Raw genomic sequence first — 18,655 nt, forward strand, 5'->3', positions numbered from 1 at the left:
CAAAACTTTTTTTTACAAAGCAATGCCAGTTATAGGCTCACAGAAATATAATTTTGTATGAAATATTGCTGAATTCGACAAGAAATATCCATGCTGAAATATCTGAAAGGTAGCATATTTGTACAGTTTTAGGGATTAGTATTTTAACAGACAATTGGTAACACTATGGGAACCGATTGTGTTCACCATTTCTTGATGGCACTCGATACACTTTTATGAGGCAAGTTTTGTTCCAAACTTATTCAAAAATGGTTGCACGGTCCATAAAATTTAAATACTGCTCTATGCACAATGCTTTATCATTAATAACCCGGCTCGCCTTATAACTCCTGTCTTTATATATCATTTACACAAAAGAGTTTAATGTAAGCACAATGCAGTTATACTGAACTTTGAAGTCTTCCCAATGTCGTGACCTTCATCTCAAAATTCACAAAGAAGAAATCTTTCAAATAAATTCTATGATAAGCGTGACGACTTTGCTTTGCAATTGTCAATTATCTTGCAGCTTTATACACTTTATTTGTAAGAAATTATGAACAATATATTACACCGATTTTCTCTACATGGGATTCAGTGGCTCAGGGAAAAGCAAATTGAAAGAGGATATAATGCCCACTAATTCAGATCAATCGTTACTCAAACAAAAAATTATGAAACATATCACACAAGTATCATGCAAAATTTGCAAAAGCTTGTTTGAAGTAGGGTATTTGTAAAAAATTACCAATGCCGGTGAAATGGAAGGAAAGTAATCAAGGGAATCAAAGTTCTAGCGGAAATCAAAAGAAAGTAATCCAGGAACAAAGACCAAACATGGAAAATAGACATATACAACAAAGAACATTAAGTAACTAAAATAATACATACAAAGTAACAAAAGCAAAAGTGCAACTCGCACTCAACTAAAAACTGGGAGCATGGACCAGGTGCAACCGTCCTCAGCTTTTCTAGAATCACCCGCAGAGTTGCTCATAAAAAGTCATAGTAAGTGTAGGTCAAGATATCAGGCTGACTCCACAGTGTATGTAGTATCATTTATCTCTTCTTAAGTTCTTTGTGGGTAGATGCGTTGTATCAAGTCCCCGAAACTAGGATTGTTTACGATAGTACGTCAACTATAGAGCGGAAAATAAGATTAAAGGATCTAGCTGAACGATGTTATTTCTTTCCGATTTGATCAGCTATAAAGTCAGCCTCATTTGAGTATAGGAATAGGTCGGCAAGTAGAGGAGCACAATTTGTTCCCATTGGAATGCCGACCATTTGTTGAAAAACGCGTCCACCACACTGGACGAATATGCTGTCAATAAAAAATCCCAGCATTTTGAAAACATCTTCTACTGTATATTTGGGAGATAATTTGGAATTATTTTTACAAAACGTGAGGAATCTATGCCAAGAACTATATAATTATATCTAGATGTACCATATTTTGGGAGAATAATGTATAATGTTATAATGTTTTTAGTCTAGCTGGCCGAGTGGTCTAGGGCGCTGGACTTATTGCAGGCGTTGTTGCAATAGATGTCACAGCAGTACGAGTTCGAGTCCCAACGGGGGAACGACCAAAAATTTGCATCGCAAATTTGACAGTTCTAACATCGTTGGGAATTTATATATATAACGTCTCAGAATGTGACTACTCTATTCGCTTCACTGCTCCATCGGATCAAATTGATACAGATAATATATATATATATATATATATATATATATATATATTAACGTCTAAATATGTTTAACATCACCAGAAGATGGTAAAATTTAAATTGAATATTTCGGATAACAGATATCCTTCCTCAGCATAAAACTCATATAACTATATGAGCATAAAACTCACAAAACTTAACGAGCATAAAATGTTTATGCATTTTTAAGCATTTTTATGCTCGTTAAGTTTTGTGAGTTTTATGCTCATATAGTTTTATGAGTTTTATGCTGAGGAAGGATATCTGTTATCCGAAATATTCAATTTAAATTTTACCATCTTCTGGTGATGTTAAACATATTTAGACGTTTATTTTATTTATTGTTATGTTTCGCATCGTTTTTAACGATCCATCACCCCGTAAGAGTGATTGTTGACTATTATTTAGACGATTAATATATATATATATATATATATATATATATATATATATATATATATATATAAAGGTCGGAAAAATTCCCAACGATGTTAGAACTGTCAAATTTGCAATGCGATTTTTTGGTCGTTCCCGCCGCAGGACTTGAACTCGTACCGCTTTGACATCCATGATCTATGGCAACACCGCCTGCACAAAATCCAGCGCCTTTTTTTTATAAAAAAAAATGTGTGTGACTTGCTAAGAATTTACATATGTATGGTCTTTTACATTTATCCTGGTTAAACAGTCCTCTATATCAAAAGAGAATAAAACTACAAAACTGTAAAGTTTTCCCACTTACAGTCATGTACTCAACAGAACACATTCAAAATGCTTTTGAATCAAAATTATAATACCGGTATAGGAAGGATTTAAGGCTAAATCAATCGGTACTGGCTCACAGTTAACACTTCAAAATCAATATCTCAGCAAATCTTGTATCAAACAATTTTATCAACTTCTAAATAGCTTGAAAAATGTTTCTTATTCAGTAACTATAGTACTTGTTTTTTGCAGCTGTAGAAAATATATCCAGTTGCAATGCCAGTATTATTTGGTTTCAGAAGCAACATAACATATATATACATTCAGTACTTCACAACAATGTCATTGATTTAGAATCTCTTTTTTTTCATTAAATCCTGTAAACCTGCTTCACAATTTAACAAAACTTAGTTATTTTTACATATATAGTATTAATGTCTTGATACTTAATAAAACCCCAACCCTTTTTAACAAATGTTTAAGCATGAAGGTGATCAAAATTATATTTTTATGTACATGTACAAACTTTACTTTATTGGCATGAAGTCATAAACAAAAAATGGTTTAATTAAAAATCATACTAAGAGTTGTCGGTACATGCAGTCTGACATGTACATATATAGCAAAACTGAAAATCGTTGGAGCTCCTGGGGAATGTACTTACATGTACATTAGTTTTTACGTGTACATAATATCTATATGTATAATTCAGTCCCCGAAACTTCATGTTACAGTAATGGGCAGCTAATTGGACTACACCAACTCAACAGATTCCTCAATGCCATGTGTTTTACAACAAAATAGTTTGCCAGACAACCTCTAGCACCGCTGGAGTAATAAATAGACCATCTTATTAGGCCTAAAAATATGTTATGTTTCCTGTCACCCTACCGAACCTCCTTCAGTCCCCCTCCCAAAAAGTTTTTATTTATTATTTTGAAAAAAAAAATATAAAGTCTGCCGATTGTCTTTCAGAGAAAAAGTAGAAAATAGGGCCAGAGATGTTTTTATTATCCTAGATGGAAAAAAAAACAAAGAGAAAAATCGGTTGTTTATATTTAGATTCGATTGTAAACACACATGCCGTGAGTGTGCTCTTGGTCGTGGATAATACCTTTTGGGATTCGGCACTTAAATTAAACATTATTTTTTGTTTTGACCACCACCGTCAAAACAAAAAAAAATATCTCAAGCGCCGAATTTAAAAAGGGATTAGGCTGTGGACTAAGTCTGTTAGTTTTTGCATAGTTGGTACAGTGTATTCTAAGTTTGGCGTCATTATGACTTATTCCACTTTAAAAATTTTGAATAAAAATAAATCCCTACCTACCGAGCCGACAACATTTTAGAATGGTGATCGGAAACATAACATTATTTTTTCGGCCTTGGAGATTTCTCATCAATTGACTGGCGTGCACCATTAAGTTGGCCTACCAGTCTGTCTTACATGCACTTGGAAGTGTTGATTTTATCCCAAAAAGTATTTTCACTAGGTCACGGATCGACATTAATAATGTGATAATGAATTTAATGAATGAACGTGGTCACATGACAACTAATTTCCCCGAATACACCGTGACCCACATTCACGGGTATGACTATGCCCGGGGACTATGTAAACGCTTCACTGCTTTACACCGTCCGTGAGAGACCCCAAATGATAGCCAAGGGCGTTAAGAAAACCCTCTGCCCGTCATATATTACAAATACGACTTATGAGTGCAAACCGGTTCAACAGTACTGAGTATATATGTTATCACGAAAACGAAAATTAAACCAAATAAAGGGACAGTCAGCTGATGGTCGGCGTCACTCAAATCGTGCAAATGATTGGCTAACGCTGTGTTATGAACGATTTTGGGGGTTTTAGTGGTTTATATCCACAAAGACAGTCGAATTATCTGCTCAAAGCAGCGGTGCCCTAGCTTTATAATGCACGAGATGAAGGGTATAACGGATATACGGAAAGTGCTTTTCAACTTTTTCAACTTCATTGTTACAGTGTTGTTTAATTAATTGAGGGTCTCCAAAATATCTTTCGAATTTTTCAGGATCCACATTAAATTAATACCACTACGGAAGTAACAATTGTTGTGGTTAGACTGGAGACCCTCTTTGACAGCTGTGAGTATAGAAGTTAAAAGGTTTGAAAGAGATTTAAATTTGGTAGATTTCCTCTGCACTATGATGTTTTAAAATCATTGATAAGTTACTGGTATCACCTAGAAAACCTTACTGATTTGAAATTTTGAAGGATGGTTACTTGTGCTGTAAATCTGTTCACCATAGCAACAAATTGTCACGGTTATTCTATGGTAATTGAAGTAAGATAGTATATAAATATTGACCAAAAAAAAATAATAATAAAGATTTTGGTCAATTTAAATTTGAAAAGATATTTAAGAACAACTTGATCAACACATATAGATATAGTTGGTACTTCACAAAAGCTAAATTTGAAAATGGCAAATTATGCACAAACTTTAAGATAAAACAGTATTTTGGTTCTGAGAATTATTTAGCTGAAATTAAAAACTTTGAACTAAGAAAATCTATTAATTAAATTAAGTATCTCAGCTCATAAACTTATGATTGAGATGGGTCGATACTCTAACTTCCTAGAAATGAATATTTTTCTAACAAATGCCAGGTAAATGCTGTAGGAGATGAAACTCATCTTTTGATAGTGTGTGAAAATTCTTCTAATGATAGAAAGGTTCTTTTTGAGTTGGTTGAAAACGAAGTTTCAAATTTCAAATTTTTAGATAATGAGCAAAACTTTATTTATCTTCTTACTTCTGAAAACCACAAAATACTTAGTGCAGTTGGAAAATTTATTTGCAGCAATGTATGATATAACTGTATTAACGAATCAATGCTCTTTTCCTCTTTGTATGTATACTATACTCATATAGCCCCTGTGTGCCCTGAATTGGCAATAAAATATGTTCTATGTTCTATGTTCTATCTTAAAAGAGTAATCAAGGGAACCAAGGTTATAGCGGTAACCAAAAGAATGTAAACCAGGGGCAAAGACCAGACATGGAAAAAAGACATACACAACAAAGAACATAAAGTAACTAAAATCATACATACAAAGTAACAAAAGCAAATGAGCAACTCGGACTCCACTAAAAACTGGGAGCATGGACCAGGTGCACCGGTAGGGTAAGCGTCCTCTGCTTTTCTAGAAACACTCGCCGAAATTTGTGCTTAAATGTATATTGTAAATTGATATATTTATTTTTTATTTTTTTTATAATTTGTACGGCTGAACCAAAACAAAACAAAAAACAAAAACAAAAAAAACAAAAACAAAAAAAAACAAAAAAAAAAAACAAAAAAAAAAACTGCAGTGTCTTTGGCTTGTTTCAATTTCAAATATTTTTCTTTTACTGTCTGTCGTCACTTGTTTGATACGATTGGTCTTAGGACCGACTTGGACAATAACTCGCCACCTCTACCGTCGCACCTGTTTACAATGCAAGCAAGAAACTGAGTCATTTTTCGATTTACAAAAAATGGGAACCAAATACGATAGAGTTGTTGTTCCAGAAAATGTTTATCTCCATTCAGACAACGAAACAAATGAGGAATTTGGCACAGGGGTGTATCCTATATCTGTCATCTCAAGGAAATCTAATTTGAAGAAAGATGGCTCTGTTAAGTTAGCCTGTATCAGAATGAAAAGAAAACATCGCATGGCCATCATCGTCGGTGGTTTCATATTTCTGATTATATTGCTGATAATAGTTATTGTAGCAAGTAAACACAGTAGTAACAAATCTTCTGAAGTGAAGTCTTCATTGGATCCAGAGTACAAAGAGAAAGGTTATTGTTACATTCAAACAATCATAGTCCGAATTTCCTCTGACCCTGCAACCCTCCTCTTTTTTATTTGGATATTGATATGTCCAGTTGGGGTCAGAATGATGTGCCATACAAAAAGTTTGAGATTAAAGCGGTATTGCAGAGTATCGCCCTTCAACCGCTTGTAACGAATTTCAAGTTGAAATTGTGCATGTCACACCTACCTAGTTCGATTCCGGAATCATTTTCCTGTATGCTGATACCAAATTTGCTACAAAAATTACATTTATTACTGAAGTTTCGATAATTTTCCACGAGAGACCCTGTTTTGTTGACATTTTGAACCGTAATAGAGAGTAAGCGGAGCTTGTTATTTTTGGAACGGAAGGGTAGCGGGCATGTAATTTTTCAGCAGAATTTTGAAATATTCTGTGAGATTCCGGTTTTAAAAATCGTTTATGCTCCGTTCCGTTACAAAGAGGAGGGTTGCAGGGTCGGAGGAAATTCGGACTAAAACAATCAAAGCACTAGTAAATACACATTTACAGAGCAGAGTTACAAAACTCACCCTTATGCACATAACCTTTTCTTGAACAATAAGAGCTCATGCTACTGGGCGATTTGAATGAAATAGTTGACCTGAGGTTGCTCACTCTGCCCTCCAGTCCGTGCCCTCAGACGACACTATAAGTGAAGTGAAGTTGTCCTATACACTACACTCAGAGACTTGTGTTTCTCTAACACTCAAGTTGGAGTTTTAAATCCATGTTAGTCGGTGAAATGCGGTGCAAGGCGGATTTTTTACACAGTGAAATGTTAGTGTTACACTCACCCAGCTGGGACATTGTATATTCTAGTTTTTAATTATGTACAGAGAACCACTTACATTGGTGAAAAATCACCCAGCACGGTGAAGTAAATCTCATTGATCTTCGCTGACAATATGGATGTTAGTACCCGAGCTCCCAGGTCTCTGATCTCCAAAATCAATACTGTTGATTTGTCCATCTTTAATCCAAGGTGTCAGAACAATAAAACAGCGGTTGAGACGTATTTCCCCATAAATTTGATCTTTGTAGAATGCCGTAAATGACCTTGGGGCACACACGTTTCCTGTTGTAATTGATTTTTAATCCTCATGTTTAACTTTATAGCACAGTGCTGAGGTCGATAGGGCTGCACTCAAACCCTTAGAGCTGTAAAACGCAGCACTTTAAGGGCCTGGGGAGAACACTGTTTATATAATACTGTCAATCATTAAGTCAGCAGGCTGATTTCATTTTGTTCAAAATATATGATGCCTAAAGAATAAGAAACTTTTATTTCAAGTAAAGAAAATAAACATAAAATTGCTTGCTTGTATGTAAACTAAAAAAGTGATTGATGCATGTATGAATTTGTTTTTCTCTGAAAAAGAAGTCACTTCTTCCTGTTTTTCTTAAGTAGCTTGAGCCCTGATAATTAGAATTTCTTTATATTGATTGTTTAAAATCCAAATATAGAAGTGCGAATTGTAAAGTACAATTATTTCCCTATACCTACCCTGAATATTTAGGAAGAACAGACATTTTTTAAAATTTTAACTTAATTGAGCTTGGAATTTAAACCTACATCTCAGAAGAAACCATCAATTCACTATAAATATTAGACAATGATGATTTGTAAGCTTTGCAGTGAAAGCACTTTATCTAGATTCATGTATTTTATACAATGTATATTTGTGTGAAAAAGACTTCTTCTTCTTCCATAGTGTGCCACATAAGTTGTACATGTACACATGTATATTATTGGAGCATGCATTGGAATGGTTCATGTGCTTTTTGTTTGTAATATAAATTGTAATGAAAAACTTTTGCTGTATTTTCAGGCTTGCTATTCCAGCCCAGTGTTAAAGGAAGTCGTTTGATTAAGTATAGTATCAGAGACATGAAAACTTATCATGACTACTTACAGCATCTTGATTTTCATATGTATGGTAAGTAGTTTTAGAGGCTGTCCGTGTAAAAATCAGGCAGATCCTATGATGATATGAGTTATCCAGGGTAAATTTTATCCCACTGAATTTTTTGTTCTAATGCATTGTGTATACATATACCATATGTATATCAAAAAGGAGAAAGTTCGTTTTGAATTGACAATAGATGGCTAAAAAATGACTGAAGTTCCCTTACAAAGCAATCAAATTTGGCTCAAATTAAAGAGTTATCTCTCTTTATTCAACACATTTCAATGCTTTCTATGTAATTTATTTCTCTTTTATCGTTTGCAGTTAATCTAAAACCAACATTCAACTTTGATAAAGGATGCATTTTTTATAGAAAATGGGTGAACAATTTTTGAAAACAAAATTTGTCATGCGCCACCAACTGCCCGGTTTTTGCATGGACACCATTTTAAAAAGTAACTTGTGGAAGCTTTTAGTTATTATTGGAAAAAATACAAACAAACGTAGTGTATAAAGTTGAAAAGAAAATCATCATTCTATCCTCCCTTTAAACTTGGAATATTGTCCTCCTCTGTCTTGATAATTAACCAAAAAGCATTTTGAAGGACATAGACCATATACGTATAGGTACAAATTCCAGCACTAATTCAGCATGTTCAGGCTAATGTTTACTCTGTATGGACAGTAGGTGCATGGTCTTGATCTTATACATGTATAGTTGGACCATACACTTATTGTTGTAGTTGTATGGGCTGGACCTTATTGATATCTTCACCGTATGGTTATATTTAAATATATATAGAGAAAATTTGTAGAATGACTCTTAAATATTTACAATAGATTAACTTTTATTTGAAATTAATGGAAAATGCCAATAAACATACATGTATGAGTATGTTTTAGAAATTCACAGGGATTGAATTGATTTCTTATAGGTAAACCTTCTATACATGTATTACTTGTATGTTCATTGAATTAGTATCCCTAAGAAGCGACTGGAGGCCAAATTGCATGGTTAAAGCACACTTTTGGCCTTTTCAGACTGAGTTTTTTCTTTACAACTGTATGCAACATTATTCAGTTTTGACCTGTTCATATCTATTTTTGGTGGGAAGGAGCGGTTCCAGCAAAAATTCGGGAAACCCTGCACTTGTATTTTTGTTTTGTTTTATGGTTGTACAATGTGGTATCACCCAGTTGTCATCATTAACTTTTCTTTATTAACAATAACTTGAGTAAAACTGATCAGATCTTTTTAAAATTTTACACATTATTACTAAGGACATGGCATAAGGCTCTATAATTTAATTTCAGATGTACAAATTGCAACATGCTTTTTGATTGGATAAAAAAATTGTCCATCATGTAATATGACTGTGATGTCATCTATCTTTTTTATGGATTTACTCTTTGAAAATTGATATTAAAATTAAATTAATTTAGTTTCTGTCTCTGATATTATATACATGTACATATGTACAAAAAATGTATGGATGTATAACTGTATACATGTAAAAAAACAATTATTTAAATAATAATAATGATAACTGGTAGAAAACACCATCGAGTAATTCCTATTTTTTATCTTTTAGATTACCAGCCAGTTCACCAATCAACTCCAGATTATACTGATTGTAAGAATCAGGGTGCTCCAGAGGGTAAAGCTTGTCGCATGACTTTACATGACTTTGGTATATATTGTACTCATCTAAATGACTATGGTTATCATGAAGGAAGGCCATGCATTCTATTGATGCTAAAATTGGTAGGTTATGTGCAAGGTATTATGATATTCTCTAATTCTGATAGACTGCCTTTGTGGTTTCATAGTAGCATGCCTTCTGTAAGTGCTGGATGTCGTGGGTTTCAATCCCTTACTGAGTCACACTCGATGCTTTAGTATAGATAATCATTGTTTCTGTGCATAACATGCAGCATATAAAAGATAGAGTTATGACAGGTTGGTCCTTATTCAGAATGTACCATATCATCCAAGTGGGGTTACATGCCTACCCGAGGGTTGTTGCTACTGTGAGATATAGTACAATATAAATCTTACCAGCATGTTTGACTAGTACAACCATGGTTTGTTCAATAGAACATCATGATCTTGTCCTTAAATGAATGAATGATCTGCCATTGGATATAAACTCACAATCAAGCAATCAATCTAATTCTCTTAGGGTGTAAAAAAAAATACATGTGTTTTAGCTAACCCTTCCAACCTTAATTTTTTGTACTTGCACTACAGTTGTTTTTTTTTGCATTTTTTTGACAAGAGATACATGTATTAAAGTCCGAATGTGTCTACAACACAAACAAGTTAAAACTTTTGAATGATAAAAGTTTTTTCTACCTACTGACCCTTGTTTTTTTAGAGTATGTTAGTGAAAAGACAGGCATGTTTTTCTTGACCTTAGAGATAAGAGAGAAACTAATTTTTAACCAAAACTACAAACTGGAAAATTTTAAAAACATAAGAGAACTTACTGATTTGTGATAGACAATATAAAAATATGGTTTAAGAAGTCAACAGATCATATAGTATATGTAAGTAGTGAATTATTCATCTCAAAATCTAAAAGTTTCAGAAAAATACTTGGCTAATAGAGAATGAGTTTCTCACATGACATTTGTAGAATACTTGAAAAATTTGAAATGGTAGGGAAAAACTCACAGAAAGTTAGTTACTATCTGGTGGTTAAAAAACTTAGGTAGATCAGAGTGAATGATGAGTCTGGTTGGGGTAACATGTCTACCTGTCAACTGTTGATTCAGTGAGCTTGCACAACAAAACTTGACTCCGTGGGTGTGTTAAGGAGAAATGTCATAAATTGTCATATTTTCATCTACGAAAACGAGCTACTTTTAAACTCATCTTAATATGTGAGATTTCGTCAATATTCATATTTTTGGTATACAAGTTCATTAAATAAAACTTCCCGAACACAAAAAGATCAACAAAATGTCAAAATGTGCTATAAAAATGAGTCACATGATCGGTTAATCAAGCATTGGTCAGACCACATAAATGTTAAAAGTGCAGTGGGAAGATGACCAAATTGTTCATCCAAATTTTAATAGTAGGTCTATGAAAATGTATATTTTTCAAAAAGTGCTGCAGGAAGTGTGAAAAATCTACATGGATGTTAAAAAATGGCTCGTAACTTGCTTGTGATGAGATATTTTTGCATTTTCTTGTATTTCAACGAATATTAAAACAAAACTCTACCAATAGGTAACTTTCCGCAGCAGTTTTCAGGTAAAATAAAATATGCTCTTTAAAATGAAGTATAAATCAAGTAAATCGACATAGCACATGCCACTGCACTTTTGCATTTTCTAAACCATATAATTTTTCACATAGCGATGACATTGAAACAAGCGCAACAGCGACATCAGACATGTTGACATGTGACGGATATGTGTGAAGAACCGATTTAGTTGCGAAAGCAGACTACGCTTTGAGTTTCTTATTTTTTGACAAATAAAAACATTTTTCATTGAATATTGTAGTTATTTATAATATAATTTGCAGAAAAGTCGATAACCTGTTTTTAAGATGTCTCCTTTTTCTGCTGAACAAAACATGGTTACCCCCCCCTTTTTGTATGTTATCTTAGAAAATATTCCATATCCCACAATATCTTGGCAATATTTCCTTTCATTCAAGATTTGTTAGGACTTAAGTGAATACAGAAGGTTTTTTAGATAACTAAAGTATGTGGCGGCTTGGAATTTGGTGTAAATATGATGTTTAAGACATTGCATGGGTGTATACAGTTGTACCCTCTTTCCGATGTATACCTAGTTCCAATGTATTATTATACATGTACAATTTGAACTCTCTTAAGTATTTGTTTTATAAGGAACAAGAGGTATCATCATAGATATTTGAAGTTGGAGAACAATTTGTCAACTAAGAAGAGACAACATTGTGGTGCTTTTGCTCAGTACAAAAATAAGATAATTATACTCATTGAAAATGCAATTTGATTGTGGTTTTGACATTTATGATTTTATTTTCAAAATAATTATGTATACATAACAATATGAAGTGTTACATGTAGCACAATTATAGAAAGTTATGTTAATCACATTGATCACCGTACCTGTCCTATATGATATTCCATTAACACCTCAATCCAGGCATTGAAATGCAGTTAAAACACAATTTGACACAAAACTTTTTGAGCTATTGCCATCACTTGGTGTCTGGGGATTTTTGATTCGTCGAAAACATGGCAGCCATTACTAAAAATAGAATGTAGGGGTCAGACAGTAGTTTTTCACATATATCTTCTAAACCGTAGGTTTAGCTGAATTCTGACGTTGGGTAAAAGTGTTCACTAAACCGTTAGGTTTAGCTGAATTCTGACATAGGGTAAAAGTGTTCAGCATGATGAGATCTACAATGTATTTATGGTCAAATTTTGGTTTTAATCCGTTAAGCCATGTTGGAGTTATTGCCCTTTTTCTTTCAAAAATCTTCTCCTCTGTCACTACTTGACCAATTGGAATCAAACTTGGTATGAATGTTCCTTGGGGTATCCTGCTTAGAACTGATTTGGGGATTTTTGATTCGTCAAAAATATGGCCGCCATTACTAAAAATAGAACATAGGGGTCAGACAGTAGTTTTTCACATGTATCTCCAAACCGTTAGGTTTATCCAAATTCTTTTAATAGCTGAACTGATCCATATTATTAGGACTGAGGACTTCATTTAACACTGAAAATATTCTTATGTGTTATTTACAAAGATTTTGGTTACTTCCGTAAAAAAAATTCTCCCAACTTAAAACGTCACGTATTGTGTGTGTGATCAGATGTCAACCAGATGTACAAGAAAACTCCTTAACATACCGCATCATTGTCAATGTGTTGCACTTGTACACAGCATAGTCTTTTCAGTTGGTTAAGTGTTCTTGCCCTGAAATGCATGAGGTATCTACCATGGTACGTTTATCTACAATCAATAATTTACTATTGTCTCTATCATTCATTGTAAAACAACATCTTTTGCTTTCAGGACAATAACACTGTGATAGATCCCTTTACTGACAAAGATACAGACATTAAAGATAAACTTAAAGACAGATGGTCACCAAACCATGTTGGAATTACGTGTGATGGGGAGGTAAGGGTTTAGGATAGAACATATTAGGGCAGTGTAAAAGAACATTTGAATTGTAATACATTTGTACCACATAAACAATACAATGCGATGATTTTCATTATATTAACACCAATTGCTGAAGACTGATAAGCTCCAAAAGTAAAACCGGCAAAAATCCTTTTAAAAGCATCTTGTTTTTTTCCTAGTAAGTTACTTTTAATAGCAACCACAGAAATTGATGAGTTTATTTTTTATAGGATGTAATAACATAGTAAGTACTGGTAAAGCCTTTCCAGACTATATATAGTTTTACAAAACAATACAATTTGTTACTTTGGCTATCACCTGGTTATATTACAATTAGATAATTTAGAACAATGCTCTTTTTCTATTCTCTATACATTTATGTCTTAATAATCAGTTAATGACAAAACTACAAGACAAATACTACAAATATAACAAACCAGGTCAGCATGTACATTGAAGTGAACACACTCAGATAGAATCGCACACATGCAAATGAACCTGAAATCAAAGATATTTTTATATACACTTACCATCAATCAAAATTCTAATTTCTCTACTCCTCACTGTGGAGTTGCTCATGTTCTCCATTGTGATGCCACCAAAATAAAAACTGGGATGAAATTGCTACATTTCTAAACGTTTCAATATTTATTTCTGTCAGTTACTGAAATGTTACCATTAAATATACTTTGGTATAAAGATCAGATTAGTTAACTACAGACAATTTTGGAAATGATGACCCCACTGTGAAGAGTGGAGATACTGTGACCACTCATATTATCTCCACTGTGGAGAGTATAAAAGTTGGAAATTTGTGTTGACAGTAGTACACCTGTAATCATGATTAATAATCATTTGAATTATGCATGTAGCACTTTACACTACAATGTAATTGAGTTTTTTAAGTCTGATAAAAAATAGTCACCTGTTCAAATGCCCAATAATTTCGAAGCTCATTTGGAATCATTGTATTTATTATTTGCATACAAGATGAGGTATCATTGCAAGCTTAAAAATTATTATTATAGACAGTACCTGAACCTATCTGTGCAACTATAATTGTGATCGTTCATCGATCACCAATCACCAGTCAGTCATCAATCTTTTAAACTGGTGATCACTTCCTTTTTACATAACATGACCAAATATCTGTTTATATATTTTACAGATCAGTTTTGCTTTAGTTTTTTATTTTTACACACATTTACTGATTTAGATAAATTCAGACATTAATTAATTTACTTGTCAATCAAATTCACAATTTTAAATGAAATAAAAATGTTGATTTATTATTTTAAGCTCAAAGCAAATTTAATATAGCAGATTATTTGATTGATTCTGATCAAAATTCTGAAATTTACATAAAGGATCATACATCATTTTACTTAACAAAACCATGAAACATTGATTTGTCACCTGTCATCAATTATCAATCCATCTGCAATCATTCAGTCATTGGTCATTGATCCATCAAATAGTTGCACGAATTGGTTCATGGACTTTTTTAATTTTTGGCATTGAAGTTGTTCTCCACTTACAGATTATTTCTGCTTCCATGTTTGATATATATACATTTCAGACTGATTATGATAGAGAACAGATGGGCCATGAAGACATTTGGTATGAAAATGGTAAAAAAGAAGGTGCAGTATCATATCATCCCCCTACTGGATTCCCAACCTGGTTCTATCCTACGAAAAATCGATTCTACCGGGTACCAGCTGTAATGGTTCATTTTAACACAATACGTACACACCATCTTGTGACAATTAAATGTACAGCTTGGGCTAAAAGTTTCAATGATGGCAATCCCCAAGACTCTGATGTCTATAGTGTTAAATTCCAATTGTACATTGAATGAAATCCTTACACAATGATTTCAATGTTTATTTATATGTAAATTGATATAGTGAAACCTATATAAACAGGACCTTTCAAATTATTTTGAGTTGAAACAACTGTAATGTATTAAACAGTGATCTCCCCAAGTTTATAAACACTTTGCTACCAGATGAAAAAATAAGTTAGAATGCACAAATAAACCTGTGTTGTTATGACCGTCTTTTCCTTTTGGATTTTCAAGTCTTAAGAATTTTGCTGGGCAGTAGCCACAATGCTTTCTTCTAAATTAATTAAGATATTAACAGCTGTTCCATCAAAACATATAAGGTACTTAGGAAGGCACAAGGCTTGCCCATAGAAGCACTGTATGTTTTATTCAATTTGTCAAGAGTATTTAAATTTAAAAAAAAAATGTGTAATTTTATTAAACAGCCTCCACTCCTACCTCATTGGTTTAAATGGAACAATCCTAACATATAAAACACAATACCTGTAAATAGGTGTTATAAAGAACATTGGTGGTCAATACAAGTTTAGTACATGTATTTATAAAAAATGTTGACTGTTTTATACAGGTTTCATTGTATTACTCTATGTTAACATTCCACAAGTATACAATATAAACCAGAAAATTTAAGTCTTTATTCATAGGCAACTTCATTAGTTTTCTATCATTCTAAACTGCCTTCAATTTTTTTTATCACAGTGTACTGCTGTGATGCAATTAAGTTCTTGGAATATTTAATTCATGTCAAATCAAATATGATGTTGGTAAATTGATAAATGAAGTCAGATTTAAACATCTTGACAGAATGTCATCATGATCCTAACTAACCCTATAAGGCTCACTGTGATTTTTTTCTGTCTCTACTTTAAAACTGCCATTAATCTGTACATCACTATGACTTCTTGACAGAATATCTATTTGCGCTACTGAAGATCAATTTACTTGGTCTCCATTCCAGATTAAAAAAAAGAAAATTCTTACATGGAAATTGTCATTTCTGTTTTAATCTTTAAAGATCACTGCCAAACAAATGATACAGACTTGTTGCCAAATTTTCTGGTGTATTGTATATTCAGAAGTGCCAGTTATTTATTCAAGCATATCTTATTATTTTGTAAGGAATTTAAGAATAATTACTTGTTCTACTTTATGAGCAGCCTAAAACTGACCATAATTCACAAATGAACAGTTTTAAATTGAATTATTAAACCACCTCTTATTCTTAAAACAAGTTTTTAGTGTTTAATAAGAAAATGTAACCATGATTCTGTTTTAAGTATAAGATTAGCCACTTTTATCATATTTTAGTATTTATCAGAATATAGGATACATATACAAATCATTTACCTGGTAATTTGAACTGTTACCACCTTCCCCAATTAATAGAATTGGCAAATAGAGAAGATCTACATATATCTTAGCAGCTGCATATTTAATGTAAATCAGTTTAATTTTAGCAAGTTTTATTTTTTAAATCCAGGAGATTTTTTCAGAGTAAAGAGGTTGAGTGTATATTGTATCAAAAAACACATCAACATATTGATTACACACCAAACCATTGATCAGATATCAACACATTATTGATGTGTCATTTTGAAGATGATCTGAATTTTATGTAGATAAACTTTTAAGTATCATGAATAAGCTTTTAGGACAACCGTGTACAATCTTGTCAAGTATGTTAAAAAAAAATTGTTTTTACATGAATAATGAACATTATCAACAGATATGAGTTTTATAATACATGTAAGTTATTACAGACATGAATAATGAACATTGTAATATTGAACATTATCAACAGATATGAGTTTTATGATAAGTTAATGCAGTATTCTCTTATAAAAAGATTTACATAAAGAGAATGGAACTCATGTTTTCAGTATTTATTTTGGTAAAGGGAAACACATTTACAAAAAGCAATATATTGTTTAATGGTACCAGTAATTGATGTTTTGTTATATATTTGACTGGTCTTACTTTTTTTTGAGTCATTCTATGAAACTCCAGTCTTAAAGTGGAGAAGGAAATAAAAATGGACACTTTTCTTTTTAATAATGAGCATATGGTGTAGCTGAGTAGGTTTAACATACATTGATTCATTGTACAACAATGGCTTTTAGAACATGTACATATATTTTGTGAGCTAGTTGTTTTGTCAATAGCCAATATTTCATATCTTTTCATTTTAATGGCTGCTTTTTTAAAACTATCAATTCAATGCAATAGCAAAATTGTTTAACTGATAAAAATCTCTGTTGTATGGTGTAGCAATAATGGTTTTACTCACAAAGAAGACTAAGATTTGGATAACTTGACTGTATCACTCCAGGCTCTTAAACTTTGATAAACAAGTATTGTTTAGTTAGGCCGTCCATTTTACATGTAAAGAGGTTGTGTAAATAAATGTATTGTGATATATGTAGATTTCTGTTCTTTCAAATTTTCTGTATGTTGTTTAAATTGTCGTAAAATAATTCCCGTACTTTTCTTGGTTTGTGTTCCTAATAATGTCACCTTGGTGATAATGTGCTGTAATTTAAATGTACTACTACATGTATCTATGTGTACAGCAAGTACCTGTCAAGTATTATCACAATGTGACATGCAATGTTTTGTAAAGAGGAATATTGATCTGCATTTAATACCTATACTCTGATTGAATTTAAGACTTTGAGTGCCAACATGAAGTTTTCTTTTTTCAAAAATTGGAAGGTAGAGAATGGCCTTATTTGTAGTTTACAAATCTATGTCATTTTTCAAAAAATTTCAAAGCTGGAAAATATGTTGAGAAAAATTTCTAAACTAAGTTCATCACTGATAACTAGTATTAGTAGTTAATTAGACATGCAATTTTATAGCATTTTGTGAAAAAAATTATTTTTCTAATACATGTACATGTTATTGGTTTAATGATAGAAAACATATTCAGAAAGATGGTGTTGAAATAAATGTGCCTTAATCAGATTAACTTAATCTTGGTTTAGACTCTGCCAGCAATCATTGAAGAGATTTGAGGACGGGTATTATGAGCTACTCAGAACCAATAAAATGAATAATGACCTTTTTTGATATATGATACCAGTGATTTGTGATAAATATACATAACCTGTAACTAATAATGATAAGTTCATACAGGTATCCAAACATTCCTACAATTACTTAATCACCATCATATTATTATCCTATAATTTCTGGGAAAAAAAACCCTATACATGGTGTTGTTCCTATTTTGATTTTTTAGAAAAAGGAATACATATAATGAAACACAACATATGCATTGTATAATCTTTATAAAAATAGTAAATACTTTCAGGGATTACAAGGTCTTTAACAAGTGTGTAAACACTTCCATAAAGTAAGCTCCAGAAGGTTTTTGGATATTTCATCCACAGAGAGTTATATATATGTACATTTAATTGAATAGTACCTTGTTAAATCATATTTATTGTTTTTCCAGGAATATTTTATAATGCTGTGTTTAAAATGATCTTTTAGAGAAAGGGAAAGGTC

The 18,655-nt window shown here is 32.3% G+C and overlaps 1 protein-coding gene across 1 annotated transcript; it reads left to right on the forward strand.

Annotated features, from left to right (window-relative positions):
- Nucleotides 1–5,829: 5,829 nt before the first annotated feature.
- On the forward strand, nucleotides 5,830–16,119 carry LOC148614664 (sodium/potassium-transporting ATPase subunit beta-1-like). Its single transcript, XM_088588926.1, has 5 exons — nucleotides 5,830–6,227; nucleotides 8,074–8,181; nucleotides 9,744–9,916; nucleotides 13,183–13,290; nucleotides 14,876–16,119. Exons 1-5 carry the CDS (start codon nucleotides 5,918–5,920, stop codon nucleotides 15,155–15,157), a joined length of 981 nt encoding a protein of 326 aa, XP_088445052.1. The 5' UTR covers nucleotides 5,830–5,917; the 3' UTR covers nucleotides 15,158–16,119.
- Nucleotides 16,120–18,655: the final 2,536 nt, after the last annotated feature.

The sequence above is a fragment of the Perna viridis genome, chromosome 6 (genome assembly GCF_037379345.1).
Source record: "Perna viridis isolate PV_CMFRI_1.1 ecotype Kerala chromosome 6, ASM3737934v1, whole genome shotgun sequence".
Lineage (NCBI taxonomy): Eukaryota > Metazoa > Mollusca > Bivalvia > Mytilida > Mytilidae > Perna > Perna viridis.

Coding starts and splice junctions, on each gene's coding strand:
- LOC148614664 (XM_088588926.1), top strand. CDS start 5,918: ATGGGAACCAAATACGATAGAGTTGTTGTTCCAGAAAATGTTTATCTC. Junction 6,228..8,073: donor TCCAGAGTACAAAGAGAAAG/GTTATTGTTACA, acceptor CTGTATTTTCAG/GCTTGCTATTCCAGCCCAGT. Junction 13,291..14,875: donor GAATTACGTGTGATGGGGAG/GTAAGGGTTTAG, acceptor TATACATTTCAG/ACTGATTATGATAGAGAACA.